Source organism: Erythrolamprus reginae, chromosome 1 (genome assembly GCF_031021105.1).
Source record: "Erythrolamprus reginae isolate rEryReg1 chromosome 1, rEryReg1.hap1, whole genome shotgun sequence".
Classification (NCBI taxonomy): domain Eukaryota; kingdom Metazoa; phylum Chordata; class Lepidosauria; order Squamata; family Dipsadidae; genus Erythrolamprus; species Erythrolamprus reginae.
The window spans coordinates 145,786,684-145,804,679 of NC_091950.1; the positions used below are offsets into that span (position 1 = coordinate 145,786,684).

Consider the following 17,996-nt stretch of genomic DNA (forward strand, 5'->3'; position numbering starts at 1 on the left):
TTCTAGAATACAGCTCATCTGTATTCATTTGCATATCAGACATTAATACAATTGAGTGTCTAGAAATATTTCACAAGAAGAGTCCTTCACTCCTCATTCCGCAACAAAATACTGTACCTTATTCCACCAGACTTGAAATACTGAAATTAGACAATTTACAACTACGTCGCCTCCGAACTGATCTAACCATAGTTCACAAAATCATATACCAAAATGTCCTTCCTGTTAATGACTACTTTTACCTTCAACCGTGACAACACACAAGCACGTAATAAATCCAAACTAAATTTAAAATGCTCCAGACTGCAGCAAACACGACTTCAGCAAAAGAGTGATCAACGCCTGAAATTCACTACCTGATTCTGTTGTTTCTTCCCCAAACTCTTCAACCTTAGATTGTGTGCAGTTGACTTATCCCCTTTTCTAAGAGGTCTGTAAAGGGTGTGCATAAGCGCACCATTGTGCCTACTGTCCTATTGTCTTCTTTTATCATTACTTTCTATGTTTATACAAACTACTGTCCTATACTTGTTTGACAAATAAATAAAATAAGTTTCAACCTAGAAATAAGAAGAAATTTTCTGACAGCAATCAACCAATGGAACAGCTTCGAAAGCTGTAGGAACTTCATCACTGTAGGCTTTCAAAATGAGATTGGATGGCCATTTGTCAGGAATGGTGTAAGGTCTCATGGTTGGGCGAGGGGTTGGACTTGATAACCAACAAAGTCCCTTCCAATTCTGTTAATCTAAGTGCAAAATTTCCACATGCACCACCAAGAAAATGCAAGTAATAAATTTTACATTGTTTTTCAAAGTCACCGTTGATACTTCTGAAGATATTATTTAACCATGAAAAATCTTCATCTTGTATTTATGAAGGCACACACATCATCTACATTCTATATTTACTCTAAGACAATAGGGGATTTGAGTATTTTAAAACTCTTTGCATTCAAATTTCCACTAAGAAGCACAGGTGATTTCTTTGTGGGGAGTGACACTTTATACACTGGATACCTCCAGGCTCCAAGTGCTATCAATAAAAAATAAAAAAATCCAGCAATTTAATTTTTCCTTTGACTCCCTCTATCATGTTAAAAAAGCAGCAGCATCAACAATGGACAAATATTGGAGGTTTCCAAATAGAAGATGGTGATTCTGCATTGCTGTAAAATTCTGTGACTCTGACAAAGGATGAAAAAATAATCATAAATGTTTCAGGGGTTGGCCTTACTTTCCTATAGCAGTGTGATCAACCGATATATTTTCTTCATTATCTGTACAAGATACACAACCGTCAGCTACACCAGCAAAAAAGATTTGTCGCCTTTTTCTGGACTTGGCAATCTTTTGCCACTTTTGCAACATTCAACAACATTTCACAAACCAGCAAAAGTTGTATGCCTTCTGTTAAGTCAAGGAATGGTCTCCCATTACTCCCATTTATGTCCTACCATCAATTTAAAAGGCAAATTATAAAACCTAATGAAAAATGGAATTAGAATAAGACAAAACTAAAATAGGTTAAAGGCTTGGTAAAAAAAATACATTTTAATATTTTTCTAAATTCCAGGAAAGTGGAAACTAATGCAGTTTTTTAGCTTGGGGTCACACAGAGAAGATAATGCTCCCATATGCTATATATATGGGACATTTTCAAAAAGGCCTGCTTGCTGATCTAAATAAGTGGACAGGTTTATAGCAGGAGAAATAGTTCCTCTTACATTTACAGTTTTAAACTTTAAACCAGGATTTAAATAATGTCTAATAAGCAATTGGCAGCTACTGCAGATCATCTATGGCCTATTAACAGGCATTATATGGCTCTATACCCAGATGTCTATATTTTGCACCAATTGGATGTACAGTATGTTGCACTAGTGAAGAGGGCATGGATAAACATTGCAAAAGGACAACTGGCTCAAGAATAAACACAGCTGGCATGCACTAGCCATACTTGTGCAAGTATACTTCTTGGCATCACCTTCGCCTGCAAATCTAATGATGGCTGGGAATCAAGAAATACTCCCAAGCTGCACATCTGCACTTTTGAAGAAATGACAACCTCCCAAAAACATATTCATCTCAGTCTCCAAGTCTAATTTCCTTTTCCCAGCTAATCATCAAACTGTCCTTACTTACCTGCACTTCAACCAATTGCAATCTCCCATCATCCCTCCCCAACAGATAGTATGTCTATAATATTTGCTCCAAAAACATGTTCTATTTCTCTTTGTCCCCATCTCATAAAGCCACATTATAATTTAGTGTTAGACCTGCAATACATCACAACTGATCTACCCTATTGGAATGCCAGTTCTATCCCAACATTTGGGTAAGAAAACAACAGACCAGAATGGGACTAAGCACCGATGACAGCTCGCCATGGACAACTTGTCGCAGGACAATTCGCTGAGGGACGATTCAACAATACAATTTAATTATTTAAAATAGTTAAAAAACTATTTTATTTTTTGTCATTCACATTTCATTTTGGCATTCCTTTCTTTAATGATTCTACTCCAGTATTTATTCAATATTAGAGTCTTCGGAGAGGGGCAGCATAGAAATACAATAAACAAACAAACTTTTTGCATGGTGAGTTGGGTGTGGTGAGTTGTCGTAGACCCACAACAGGGTAGGTCAGTTCTTCACTCCTGGTCAGTATCCCTTTTACACTTGGAAAGCAAATTGTACCATTTTTAAGCAGAGGTATTCTATCAGGGCAAGCTGTCTGGTCCTATAGGGCAGGGTCAGTTTTTGTCTTTGTAGCTCTTTGTTCAGTGGGTGCTGATGTAGCCTCTGGAAACTGGGAACGGTACTTAATCCTCTGCAAGCTTTTATGTTTCCATCTGCTCATTGTGCTCATTCTTTCTTTCACTGCTTATTTCTTTCTCCTTAGTCATTTTAATGCTCTTTCACATAACTTGCTTGTAAAATACTGGGACTTTCCTTTGCATTTTTAAAAATTGCATTTTAACTCTGTTCAGCCCTTCAGAATAACATTTATTTGTACATTTTTTTTCTTTCTTTACTTAGTTCGCCAGAACTATCTATCTTTAATAGAGACCTAGAAAGCTCTACTTCCAAGGCGTCCTCTCTTTATCCATGTAATGTTTCTTCCTGTATCTTCTCCTTTCTGCAGAATACTCTTAAGCTTCAAAAATCTTGAGCCTTTAAAGAAGCAGGGGGGCTGAGGTGGAGGGGCGAGGAGGAGAGTTAAAATGCACAGTATTGTACATCGGGCAGCCCCAGAAAACCCTTGGTGTGCAAAAAAACCATGAGTATTTCTTTAATAATATTTTTTGAAAAACTGTGGTACTGTATAGACTTTTCGCGAAGTTCAGACCTGCAAAAACCAAGGGAACACTGTAGTATAATTAGTTTAGTTTAGTTTATTTAGATTTGTATGCCGCCCGTCTCCGAAGACTCGGGGCGACTAACAACAATAAAAAACAATGTAACAAATCTAATCTTAAAAGGTAATCTAAAAAACCCCAATTTAAGAGACCAATCATACCAACAAGCATACCATGTATAAATTCTATAAGCCTAGGGGGAAGGGAGAAAAAAAAATTTCAATTCCCCCATGCCTGACGACAGAGGTGGGTATTAAGGAGCTTGCGGAAGGCAAGGAGGGTGGGGGGCAACTCTGATATCTGGGGGAAGCTGGTTCCAGAGGGTCGGGGCCGCCACAGAGAAGGCTCTTCTCCTGGGTCCCGCCAAATGACATTGTTTAGTCGACGGGACCCGGAGAAGGCCAACTCTGTGGGACCTAACCGGTCGCTGGGATTCGTGCGGCAGAAGGCGGTCCCGGAGATATTCTGGTCCGGTGCCATGAAGGGCTTTATAGGTCATAACCAACACTTTGAATTAACCTCTAGTCAGAAAAAAAAGTGTGGTATAGGTAGCACAACCACATGATTGCGCCATCAATTTACCAGTGTAGAAAATTAGCATTAGAAGGACTCTCAATTAAATTTTTATTCGGTTTTTATTGTTTATTGTTTATATGCTGTCTAATTCCAGTGGACTCTGGGCGGCTAACAACATATAAAAAACAATTATAAAAATTACATTATCAAGTAAATATAAAAACAATCAACAGCCCTCTTAAAAACCTAGAAACATTCAATCATTCAGTCATTCATGGTGCATTATGTGCAAGATCTTTTTTTCCTTCATGCAAGGCATAGCAGTCTAGTGTTATTTAATGGAACGTTACATTTCAGAATATCAGCTGTATTTATCTGAGAGGAAAATGACCATGAATTTAAGATGATTTCTTCTGAAAAGGGAGGGCAGTCAAAGAAAACTATAAGCACAGAAAGAAATCCTTGCAAAGCCCAGTATTCTCTTTTTGTCAACCTAGGGTTGCAAACTGTAGATTAAATCACTAATGGAAAACCCCCCTTTCTGAATGTGTGCATATTACATACATATGCATAGATACAAGCTGTGTGTGTGTACCAATGGTGCATTGCTGCCGGTTCGGACTGGTTTTCCTGAACGGGTGGCAGAAATTTGCCCCTGCTTGCTGAACCAGCAGTGATGGCCGGCTGGCCACCCCCCCCCACCCCCCGAACCAGTCCTCTGATCGCTGTTCCTTGAAAGCGGCTTCCAAAAAACCTTCTGAGCATGTGCAAAAACTTCTGCACATGCGCATAGATTAGATTAGATTAGATTAGATTAGATTTATTGGATTTATATGCCGCCCCTCTCCGTAGACTCGGGGCGGCTCACAACAATGGTAAAAACAGTACATAGTAACAAATCTAATAGGGTCATTTCCCTGATGTAACTTACTTTGACACAATGAGAACCGGTAGGAGAGGTAAGTGGAAATCACCCCTGGTATGTACACCCTGGAAAAATCGCCAGTCCAAGTTTTATAAAAAGTATTAAATGTATTAGATTAATTGCCAATAAAATAAGGCACCATTTATTTATTTATTTTATTTATTTATTTATTAATTATTTGGATTTGTATGCCGCCCGTCTCCGAAGACTCGGGGCGGCTCACAACAAGTGAAACAAATCATAAATAATCCAATTAATTAAAATATTTAAAGATTTAAAAACCCCACATACTAACAGACACACACACAAGCATACCATGTATAAATTAAACGTGCCCAGGGGGAGATGTTTCAGTTCCCCCATGCCTGACGGCAAAGGTGGGTTTTAAGGAGTTTACGGAAGGCAGGAAGAGTAGGGGCAGTTCTAATCTCCGGGGGGAGTTGGTTCCAGAGAGCTGGTGCCGCCACAGAGAAGGCTCTTCCCCTGGGGCCCGCCAACCGACATTGTTTGTAACATCCACTTGTCAGCTAGCTGTAGATAGCACCCTCTTTCTTACAAACAAGCCACTTTTTGTTTTCATGCACAAACACTTAAATGTACAAAGATATGCCTCTATCCTTTCAGATAGAGAAGAAAACAAAAACTCCACAGAAAGCTGATGGGGACATGAGCAGATCATCTGATCAGGTACCTCCTAGTTGGCAACTAATCTTAAAGCTAATCTACAAAGCTACCACACTGAAGAGCAACTACAGTAATCTCTACATCCTTGGTGCCAATTTAAACATGCTATACAAGGCACCCAAATTAAACAACAAATTTATAAAACACAGGCCTTTGCTGATGATCTGGTCTTCTTCTCAGAGAACCCAGTTAGCTCAATGATATACTTAGTAAAAGAATTAGAGAACTATGGGAAAGTGGCCGGCTTAAAAATAAATAGGAATAAAACTAAAATATTAACCAAGAATTGTAACCAAGATTTAAACAAATTACAGTGAACCCTCGATCATCGCGAGGGTTCCGTTCCAGGACCCCACGCGATGATCGATTTTTAGCGAAGTAGCGGTGCGGAAGTAAAAACACCATCTGCGCGTGCGCAGATGGTGTTTTTGCTTCCACTGCCGCCCGCCCTTCGCCCGCCCACCCCGCTGCTCGCGCCTGGGGTGCGCGCGGGTGGAGACTCCCTAGATCCGCTTCCCAGCTGGGGAGCGAAGCTGGGATGTCCCCAAGCGCGCGCGCTTTCCCCAGCAACGCGCGCGCGCTTTCCCCAGCAACGCGCGCGCGGTGGGGACTCCCTAGATCCGCTTCCCAGCTGGGGAGCGAAGCTGGGATGTCCCCAAGCGCGCGCGCTTTCCCCAGCAACGCGCGCGCGCTTTCCCCAGCAACGCGCGCGCGGTGGGGACTCCCTAGATCCGCTTCCCAGCTGGGGAGCGAAGCTGGGATGTCCCCAAGCGCGTGCGCTTTCCCCAGCAACGCGCGCGCGGTGGGGACTCCCTAGATCCGCTTCCCAGCTGGGGAGCGAAGCTGGGATGTCCCCAAGCGCACGCGCTTTCCCCAGCAACGCGCGCGCGGTGGGGACTCCCTAGATCCGCTTCCCAGCTGGGGAGCGAAGCTGGGATGTCCCCAAGCGCGCGCGCTTTCCCCAGCAACGCGCGCGCGGTGGGGACTCCCTAGATCCGCTTCCCAGCTGGGGAGCGAAGCTGGGATGTCCCCAAGCGCGCGCGCTTTCCCCAGCAACGCGCGCGCGGTGGGGACTCCCTAGATCCGCTTCCCAGCTGGGGAGCGGAGCTGGGATGTCCCCAAGCGCGCGCGCTTTCCCCAGCAACACGCGCGCGGTGGGGACTCCCTAGATCCGCTTCCCAGCTGGGGAGCGAAGCTGGGATGTCCCCAAGCGCGCGCGCTTTCCCCAGCAACGCGCGCGCGGTGGGGACTCCCTAGATCCGCTTCCCAGCTGGGGAGCGAAGCTGGGATGTCCCCAAGCGCGCGCGCTTTCCCCAGCAACGCGCGCGCGGTGGGGACTCCCTAGATCCGCTTCCCAGCTGGGGAGCGAAGCTGGGATGTCCCCAAGCGCGCGCGCTTTCCCCAGCAACGCGCGCGCGGTGGGGACTCCCTAGATCCGCTTCCCAGCTGGGGAGCGGAGCTGGGATGTCCCCAAGCGCGCGCGCTTTCCCCAGCAACACGCGCGCGGTGGGGACTCCCTAGATCCGCTTCCCAGCTGGGGAGCGGAGCTGGGATGTCCCCAAGCGCGCGGGCACCGCCCGCCCGCCCACGCTGTTGCTGGGGCCGCTTCCCAGCTGGGGAGCGGAGCTGGGGTGTCCCAGGGAAGCCTCTGGGGGAAGGGGGAAGACCCAGGGAAGCCTCTGCCCGGCGGGGAAACTCCACCATCTACGCATGCGTGGAAGGGCACGCATGCGCAGATGGTGGAGTTTACTTCCGGGTTGAAAACTCGCGAAATAGCCCTTTCGCGATACTTGAGGACGCGAAACTCGAGGGTTCACTGTATTAATAAAAGAAACAGGTTTTCAAATAGAAAAAAAATTTAAATATCTAGGGATTTGGTTTACGACAAGGTATTCTTCACTGAAAGAACTAAATTATATGAAATTATTAACAAAAACAAAAGAAGACTTAGAAAAATGGTCAAAGTTAAATTTATCCTTAATGGGAAGGATCAATACAATAAAGTCTAATATACTTCCAAGGTGGCTCTATCTCTTCCAAACGGCACCAATACAATTAAACAAATCGTTCTTTGCTAAAATAAATAAAATAATTTCTAAATTTATCTGGTGCAGTAAACATGCTATAACCCCTTCAAATTCATCAGAAACTGATTGGAATGGGGAGGGGCATCAGTCACTATCTTTCGCCACATTGCATGAAGCTGCACTCCAGCAAAGCTTACCAAAACACTGGGGAGGGAGAGCACGGAGAATGAAGCTGTTCGCTCAGTCCAAGTTTGTGTGAGCCCGAAAGGTCTACAGGAGATGGCTCTCCTGCTTTAGCATACATGAGTTTCTTTCAGATGAGTTAATCATGAAGAAGTTCACCAAAAAGTTCCATCCTTCTGAGGTGGGTAAAATGAGGACCCAGATTGTTGGGGGCAATAAGCTGGCTCTGTTAAAAAGTGCTATTGCTAACATGTTGTAAGCCGCCCTGAGTCTAAGGAGAAGGGCAGCATAAAAATTGAATAAATAAATAAATAAAATAAATAAAAGTTGACTGCAGAAAGCTGCTGTGGATATGTCCCTCTTTGCATAGAGGAAAAACATGAAACAAATGACAATAGAGCAGTGTATCTTGGCACAAGGAGAAAAGTTATGCTGCACCAACTTAAAGTGACTAATATTTATATTGACTGGTTCCTAATATGATAGGATTGCTTGTGCATCCAATCACACACGGCCAATAAAAATATTTGTTCTATTCTGTTCTGTTCTATTCTAATACCAGTTGTTTCCATCCTAGGGAATTCCAGATTGATTAGATTTTATAAATCTTGAACCTATTGGAGTTTACTGATGGCTTCTCTCACTCGGGCAAGAATGAGCGTCATGGGGATATAGGAATATACCTAAGCAACCTTTTTCTTCTGCTATGATATTTTATTTAAGATGCAAATGGGGACTTAGTCATAGAGCAACAATGCTTCTATATATGGAGGAATTACAAGCTTGTCTCCTCTCATAGTAGTAAGATTTGTCATGCTATTCAAGGGTTATCAGAAAGAATAAAGATGATTTCATAATATTTGAAAAAGATGCTTTGGCAATGGAGCATATTTTAAGTGTTTCTACCCTGATTTAAAATCCAGTACAGTACATTGCAATCCAGTATCCTAAAGAGAGAGTAATCTTGAACAATTCTCAGGTTTGGACTAATAATATTCCATATGAATCGACTCAGGCAAAGGAGGGAATTTTCTGAAATATTTATTGTCTGAAACAAGTGTACAGTCATAACAACCTATTTGGGATAACGTGAAGAATTAGGGTCTTTAGAGAAATGGCCTGGATCATTCTTAATCCCTAATCCCAGCATTGCTTCTAGTTTTACGTCAACTTTCTCTCCTATTCATGTTTACAGCAGGCGCAAGACGATGAAACAGGTCATGACATAGGCCCAGAAGAGCTTCCTGAAGACAAACTGCCTGAGACAGATATCAACGTGGACACTGAAGAACTGTCCACAAAGGAATCTCTTTTTAAAGTAGTCCAGACCACTCCTGTGAGTGAAATTGATGAGACAGCAACCCTCCCAGCACAGATGGATAAATCTCACAATGTACAACTTGAGGGTTACTTGGGGCGAAAGCATGACCTAGAGGCACCTAACAAGAGGGCTTCCAACAGGTACATACCATTGTTGCTTTCTGATCTGTTTTCAAATCCAATATTGGAATAATTTCAATATTGCGCTCCATCTCTCTCTCTGATCTTTTTTGTTGCTTTCTGCAGAAAGTATCGGCTCCTATGAATTCACAGCATTTTAGGGCAAAGGATAAATATGTATAAGTAATAGCACCAATATCATTAAGTCTGTAGATCGGAATATATCTCATCCATCAATGATGGGCCGCTAAAATTTCTGCTGCCACACTGTGGGCGTGGCTTATTTTGTGGGTGTGGCTTGATGGTCATGTGACTGAGTGGGGGTGGCTTGCCAGCCATGTGACCAGGAGGGAGTGGCTTGACATTTGTGACCAGTGGTGGCTTAAAGGTCATGTGATCTGTATATATTTTTTTCCTTTGGGCTAGGTCCTGGAATACATTATACTGCATGCTCAGGAACAGTGAGCTGACCTTCTATAAGGATGCCAAGAGCTTGGCTTTAGGTGTGCCTTACCATGGGGAGGAGCCTTTCCGGCTGAAGAATGCCCTCTGTGAAGTAGCTGCAGATTACAAGAAGAAGAAACATGTCTTCAAGCTGAGGTAAGGCAGGCTGCCTCGAAGGTGTTCTGTCGGGCTCTCTGGTAGAATCCTCCCAAAAATTCACAGGTACAAATTTCAGACACACACACGTTTGAAAATTCAAAACAATGTTCTTTATAATGAAAATTCACTTAAACCAAGCCCTCTTTTTGTATAGCAAAGAGCACTCGTCTCCAAACAAACTGGTAATTTGTACAAGTCCCTTATCAGTTCTGTGATACTTAGCTTGCAGCTGTGAGGCAATTCACAGTCCTTCTTCTTTCACAAAGTGAAACACACTTTGCTCTGGTTTAGTTTCAAAGTGGGGAAAAATCAGGACACAAAAGGTCAAACGCAGCAAAGCAGGCACAAAACACAACGATCAGATAATCCTCCACAATGGCCAAACCCACAGGCTGCTCTTTATAGCAGCCTCACTAATTACCACAGCCCCACCCAACCACAGGTGGCCTCATTTTCTTTGATAATAATCTCTCAGTTGTTGTTGCCTATGCATCGCTCTCTGCATGCGTGGCTGTATCATTAACTCTTGTTCTGAATCCAAGGAGGAGCTAGATAATTGATCTCCTTCTGAGCTGTCTGCCACACTCTCCTCCTCCCTGTCACTCATGTCTTCTTGGTCAGAGGAGCCTTCATCATCAGATTCCACCGGGGGGGGGGGGGCAAAACAGGCCTGCAGCATGTGGATGTCTTCCCCACATCCACAGTCCTTGGGGCAGGAGCTGGGCCAGAGCTAACCACAACAGAAGGATGCCCGCTGTTTTGTAAGAGCAGGAACTGTCATAAAAGTAAACTCAGAGTACACTACCTTTTTAGTCCTTAATTTAAAAGCACCCAAGGGATTGCTTTCCACAACTCAGCATGACCACAATAGCTGATTTAGATCAGATTGAAGGAAATTAAATTATAATTAATATAATTAATTGTATTAATTAATTTCAATTAAATTAATATAATTTCCCTGATATTTTATTTTTGCGACATAATAACAGTTATATTTTGATAGCCAGTTTTGGAGCGTGCACTCAGAGATTGGGGATGGAGTCGTACTGCAAGCTTTTCAGCATATGCTCATTTTGATCCTTGCAAATTTAAAAAATAAGTTTTATCAGAGAGAAGATACCGTTTACACTAGGCAGATACATGCTTTTGAACAAAAGTTATTCTGAAAGTCTTTATTCCTGGAGAATGTTTACTCATAATCAATAAAACAAGTGTGCTAAAGAAAACTTTAGAAAAAAAGATGTCATTGGAACTGACTGAGGTTTTCTCTAATCCAAGGCTTCCTTCCCACACGGACAGTGGACACGAGGATAATGTTTTTCCTGCTGATTTTTCAGTTGGCATTTCCTTCAGTCCTGGAAGCAGCATCTAATTATAATGGCTGTAGACAATCTTAACCTTAAGTTGCAGTCTTATGTCAAATGTCATTTTAAAATCATAATTTTCACTGTCTTTTCCTGCAACTTTTTCAGCTCATCAAAGTTTGTTTTGTTACGGTCAGAATTATATACAGTACAGTTATATACAATATTTCAAACGTGGTCATTCCATAGATGCATAAAAAGGAGTTAACTATTCACATTTTGTTTCTCAATTCCTTTCTCAAAGGTCCCAATACCTTCTTTTCAACCCTGGGGTCAGTACTTTCCAAAGATCCTTTACCCTCCACCCTCATCAACCTTTATAACCAACGGGAACATTTTTACTCAATTTGGATCCTCTTATTTTTATATCTTTATTTATCCTTTACACTGAGCCACATTTCCTCAGCCCTTTTGTGGCTGTGGCAAGGAGGGCGTTTGCCCAGGTTCGCCTGGTGCACCAGTTGCGGCCCTATTTGGACAGGGAGTCATTCATGCCCTCATCACCTCGAGGTTCGATTACTGCAACACTCTCTACATGGGGCTACCTTTGAAAAGTGTTCGGAAACTTCAGATCGTGCAGAATATGGCCGCGAGAGCCATTGTGAGGCTCCCTAGATTCGCCCACGTTTCTGCAACACTCCGTGGCCTGCACTGGCTGCCGATCGGTTTCCGGTCACAATTCAAAGTGTTGGTAATGACCTTTAAAGCCCTTCATGGCATTGGACCAGAATACCTCCGGAACCGCCTTCTACCGCATGAATCCCAGCGGCCAATAAGGTCCCAAAGAGTTGGCCTTCTCCGGGTCCCATCGACCAAACAATGTCATTTGGCGGGCCCCAGGGGAAGAGCCTTCTCTGTGGCGGCCCCGGCCCTCGGGAATCAACTCCCCCCAGAGATTAGAATGGCCCCCACCCTCCTTGTCTTTCGCAAATTACTCAAGACCCACCTATATCGCTAAGCATGGGGGAGTTAAGATATTCTTTCCCCCCTAGGCCATTGCAAGTTATGCATGGTATGTTTGTGTGTATGTTTGGTTTTACTATAAGGGTTTTTAGTTGTTTTATTAATTGGATTGTTACATGCTGTTTTTTAATCATTGTTGTTAGCCGCCCGGAGTCTGCGGAGAGGGGCGGCATACAAATCCAATTAATAATAATAATAATAATAATAATAATAATAATAATAATAATAATAATAATAATAATAATTTTGGAAAGGTCGCTCTGCAGCATTTTGCCCATAAAACACGCCTGCTGCTGCTGCTGTTGCTGCTCCTCATTGTAGATTCTGTACAGATTTGCCAGAAGCAGGTGGTTTCTTGAGGAAAGACAAAGAATGGCGGTTGGCTTTAAAACTGACATGACTGAATCAGATACAGTAATACCTCGTCTTACGAACCTAATTGGTTCCAGGTTCATAAGACGAAAAGTTCGTAAGACGAAACATTGTTTCCCATAGAAAACAATGTAAAATCCATTAATCCGTGCAGGGGGGACCCCCCCCCGCAAAAAACCGCCGCCCCCCAGCTGTCACCTTTTAAAACAGCCGGGGGGGGGGGGGGCTTCCCAGCAGCCTCCCGAAGCCGAACGCCAAACCCGAACTTCCAGGTTCGGCTTTCGGGAGGCTGCTGGGAAGCCCCCCGGCTGTTTTAAAAGGTGACAGCCGGGCTGCGGGTCTTCCCAGCAGCCTCCCGAACGCCGAACTCGGAAGTTCGGCAAAAGTTCTGGGTTCGGGAGGCTGCTGGGAAGCTGTCACCTTTTAAAACAGCCAGGGGGCTTCCCAGCAGCCTCCTGAACGCCGAACCCGGAAGTTCGGGTTTGGCGTTCGTAAGACGAAAAAAGTTCGTAAGAAGAGGCAAACATTTTCTGAACCCCGGGTTCGTATCTCGGGTTGTTCGTAAGACGAGGGGTTCGTATCTTGAGGTACCACTGTATTTTGGTATCTTCCAAAACCTTAAATGTTTGTTAAACTATGTAACGTTCTCTATTTAGGTATATTCTCCAGCTGAGAATATTCAATCTGCACAATCGAAGTGCAAACATTATGTATGTGTCCTGCAATATTTTCAAATTGTTATCTTTTGCAGACTCAGCAATGGGAGTGAATGGCTCTTCCATGGCAAAGATGAGGTAATTGCATATTTTTTTTCTCACATATTGAACTATGGACTATATAGCATGATTAAGGGTGTGCCTAATCAAATAATATTGATAGTGTCAAAGCCAATTGGACATAGCTACTTGAATAGGAGGGAGGCAAAATAGATTTAAACTTCCTTCTGAATGATTAGAGCTAAATATCAAGGGACAGCTCTGGAAAAGAGAACACTCAAATAAGTGGTGTTGCTCTTTTTGTTGATTCTCTGCCTGCTTCTCTCCCCCCCCCCCCCCCTCCGGACTGCTTCTCTATTTTGATAAACTACCAAAGATGAGCAGCTCTGCAGTGTTCTATTCTCTGAAGCTTTGGTAATAGGAAATGAGTATATTCATTTATTTCAAATATGTTTAGCCCATTTTTCTTCTTGAAAAACACCAGGTGGCTTCTTCAATCTGCAATTTCTATGGACCAGCATCAGCAGAGGAAGAACATAAAATAAATTTATATAATTCCACTCTGGAGCTTGATTTCAAATAAAAAGGGAGCAGGAAGAAGGTCTCTCTTTGGGTTTTATCATTTTCTGATTCAAAAGCAGGTTGAATAAACCTGCTTTATTCAGTCAGTCAGTCAAAAGTAGGTTCTTATGCAGTAGATTCCAATTCACTGCTAGGTAAGTGTGCCTAGAATTGCTCTGTGCATTATATACTTCAGTCATTCTCATTGCAGGTAATTTCTTAGCTGTTGTTCAATTTTAGCATTTTGCTTTCCTTCATTTCCCTCAATTTTCATTCCTATTCTAGCTCCTTGGGGGGGTGTTTACAACTTTACAGTGCTTTTGGAGCATTTGTGAGGGAATGATCAGACTCGTGTATTAAATACAAACTCATTTCTTAGTATAATTACATTTTTTTGAACCATCAGTGACAGCATTTTTGCCGAGGGTAGCATCTTGCAACTGAAATTTTAACTGAAACTTAAATAAGGTTCAGGAGGGAAGTGTTTTTAATAGGAAAGTGAACACAAGAACAAGGAGGCACAATCTGAGGTCAGTTGGGCGAAAGATCAGAAGCAACGTGAGAAAATATTATTTTACTGAAAGAGTAGATGCTTGGAACAAACTTCCAGCAGACGTGGTTGGTAAATTCACAGTAACTGAATTTAAACACGCCTGGGATAAACATATATCCATCCTAAGATAAAATACAGGAAATAGTATAAGGGCAGACTAGATGGACCATTAAGTCTTTTTCTGCCGTCAATCTTCTATGTTTCTATGAAATGGGTAATCCTGGGGTTTGGAGGTTTTTTTGTTTATTTGCATTGTCTTTTTGTTTCTGTTGCACAGGATGAGATGCACACCTGGCTCCTGGGATTCAGCACAGCAATAATCGACTCCCAAAGCATTAAATCCAAGGCTCAGAGTCTCCCTCTGCCTCCCATTACCACCACAGATGTGAACCTGACCAAGAAAGACAAAGAGAAGAGATTTAGCTTTTTCCCCAAAAAGAAGTAGCCACTTGCCTCCAAGTCAGATGCCTGTGTGCAAAGATGCATAGTGAAAAAACTGCATGCGTGGGTCTCCTTGGATATCCCTGGTACCACCCAGCACTGTTCCCCCCCCCACAGATCTCACTCCCCCCCCCCCCCACTTTTCATCACATGTCCCCAGATGGCACAAAGCCAGTGTTTCAGGGAAGAAAGCAGCATCCTTGCTCCAGGACAAGCCGTGTTCTCCAAAAGGGAGCTGGGAGAGGCGTATTGGATGTCTGACATCACTCCAGAAAAACATTGCTTAAGAGAACAATGCTGTGTGGCTTTTCAGGAACGTTAGAGAGAAAAGGAGTGGAAATGAGTTCTATCAACCCAAAAAGGATGAAAGAAAACATGCAGTCCTGAAGCAGCTTCCTTTTCTTTGTATTGCCAGATCACTACCAAAGCTCAGGATTCGATAAGCCGATTTTCCCATCTCCAGTTGGCATAGAATCATTGCATGGGATTTAGAAACGATAGTTGAATAATTCTCTCTGTCTGTCTGTCTCTGAAGATGAAAGGCAGCATATCTTCACCCAGCTCCTGGCTTATTTCGGCACACCATGTTAGATTGTCAGGAGGGAGTTTCTGGAGGCCAAATGCTTCACGTTGTGGAGAGCTGCAATCAAACTACACATGTTGTTCATGTCATAAAGCACAGTATGTTTTCAGTATGCCGTTCAGTCTACGCCCAATAAACTGCAGGCAAAATCCCCAATAGTCATAGTAGGTTCAGCGTATAGCCAGAAAATTAAATTATCTATATTCAAATTTAAGCACTAAATCATTCAGAATTGGGATCCTTGTAGATATATGCATCATATTCACTTTCTACAGAAACACTACGAGCACAATCCAGCTAATGTGACTTATGCATTTCTCCCACTAGCTAAATTGAGAGAGTTCAGTGGGCCTAACTTGCAACCAACCTATGCTGGGTTTTGCTCCATGTTACTTAGCGAGATTCGTATTAAATTCCATTCTTTGTGGCAAAGTATATAACACTTTGCAACTAGAAGGCAGGTGCCACGCCTGCCTACAAGCTTTCTAAAAACATCTGTCCTGTATTGGCTCAGCTTGCCAGAAGCAAATGGCTCTTCTGTTGTTCCCTTGCGGAACATGTTGTGCTGAGCATGCGCTTGCCTCAGCTTCTCTCTCTTCTGCTGCAGTGTCTGTTGTGGTATGTTTGTGAATGGCTCTTTAAACTAGATACTCCTCGCCCTCCTTTTATGAAGTGTCACAAGCCCCCAACCTAAAGCACGAATTCAGCACAAAGGCAAAGAGCATCTCAGCTGAATGGCTTATTGCAAAACATCCTTTGAAATCCAGTTGCATTAAGAATTTAAGAGGCCTGTGGGACCGATGCTCCTACCATGGCCTTTTGGCAGGTATGCCATTCTCGATGGGGATTTTCAGTTCTTACAAAGTTGGCCAAACTTTTAATTTTCTCTTCAACATCCAACCCCTAGGGCTCATTAAACTTAATATTTTTTTGGTTTGGGATGATATTATACCATTCTAAAAGTGCCTTAACCTAGGGACATTTCATAATTATTGCTTCTGGAGTGAGCAGATTCAATAAGCACCATGCGCAGAAGGAGCTGGGTTTTTCTTACTTGAAAGAATGCTGCAAGTTGAGTTTTACAGCTAAAAAGACTGTGCGAGGGGGAACCATCTCTTTGCTTACTATAAATTGAAATTATTGTGGATAGAGGTCCAAAGAACCAAGGTTTTAGATTCTTCAGTTCCTTTTTGTTGTATCTCAAAATGCTGTGCGCTTCCAAATTGCCTGGATTGTAAACTCCTACTAACGCAATGGGAAGATCAAAACTACTATTTGACACACTAGTGTGATTTATTTTTTAAAATGATAGTAATATAATGATCTGTATTGTGAATTTTCCCTTCCAAAATTATTCTGAAGCATACGGCCAACTTTCTCCCAGTGTATGTTTAGGAGGCACAGAAAGCTACTAATTTATAATATGAAGGCTACCTAACCTTATATAAGGCATCATAAAATACCAAACTAACTTTGAGTTAGTAAGTCAAATAAAACAAGTCACTGTGAATACATGGGCTCAATAAATTGAGCGGTGTTATTTGCGGTGTTATTCCCCTCCAGTCAAGAATTCAAGTCTGCTTATTCCCAGTCACTTCTGGATTAAGGGCACTTTTGATCTTAATCCGTATCAGGATACAGGAAGAAAGTGCTCTTCTCTGCTCTTCCAATATATGCTTATAGGGGGGGAAAAGTTATTCTAATCAGCACACTTTTACTAGAGCACATATCAAGTTAAGCCAAAGAAAGGAAGCACGGGGTTGTAATTTCACTATAGTGTTTGTTTGTTTTTACCTGATGTAAAGCTATTCTCAGGCAAGAGGAAAGGAATGATACAGATTCAGCAAATTTGTTTTTTTTTTATATTCAAAGTGTTCTTTAAGATTGGCATGTGCTCAACTGATTCATTTGCAAAAAGTCACCATGAGTTTTTATTGAACATTTTGCTTTAAATGCATTTCACTCGTACATTTTAGCACTTAGTGGGAACATGTACAGCAAGAGAGAAGTGCCATCATCCTCATTGCTTTCTTGGAGGACATTTTCACCTGTCACTCCCGAGTTTAAACTTGTAGTGCACTGCCCATTTTCGGATAACTGAAATAAAAAACATGACTAAGATACTCTTTGAGGCTATTCCTGCTTTACGAGGACCACTGCCCTGCACTGTACCACCTGCTTATAGGAAGCGGCTGTATTCCTTAGGTGCATTTTCTTCCATCCTGTTTGTTTAATCTGTCATGAACTGGGCTTCTGAACCCATCACAAATCTCTCGGCTTGTAGGCGTTCAGGTAGAGTTGACTTACAGCAATAGGCTCTTCCCTATCAACAGACCAAAAGCATTGGCGTTATCCCATAGGATCCATTTCCTGCCTGGTGATTGGCAGCCTTATCTGGGCTTTTTCTTCTTCATTCAACTTCTTTTCACAATCCCACTTAGGCAAGTCAGACCATGTCAGAAGGGAATGCCATGTGACCAGGCCCAGAATATAATATATACTTCAGAGTGCCAATAGCTGAAGTAGCCCAAGGCCTCCCCTACAGGACCCGAGGGCTGGAGTTTATCCTCTTTTCACAGCTAGGCATCACATTCTGCCTGCTTCCAATGTGCTTCCACTGTCCAGAGAAAAGAGCTAAAGCTTCAGAATGTGCTTCAGAAGCAATTTAACATTTTTTTTTCTAATAAATGAACCAATAAGCTTT

At 42.6% G+C, this 17,996-nt stretch overlaps 1 protein-coding gene across 3 annotated transcripts in view; it reads left to right on the top strand.

Annotated features, from left to right (window-relative positions):
- The window catches only part of SPTB (spectrin beta, erythrocytic), a 150,971-nt gene extending 132,975 nt beyond the window's left edge, over window positions 1-17,996 (top strand). For all 3 annotated transcript variants that reach the window (XM_070728312.1, XM_070728320.1, XM_070728342.1), the window contains 4 exons: window positions 8,892-9,157; window positions 9,563-9,736; window positions 13,190-13,232; window positions 14,546-17,996. In XM_070728312.1, the coding sequence (XP_070584413.1) occupies window positions 8,892-9,157; window positions 9,563-9,736; window positions 13,190-13,232; window positions 14,546-14,713 (651 nt within the window). In that variant the 3' untranslated portion in view covers window positions 14,714-17,996. The remainder of the gene's footprint in view (window positions 1-8,891; window positions 9,158-9,562; window positions 9,737-13,189; window positions 13,233-14,545) is intronic.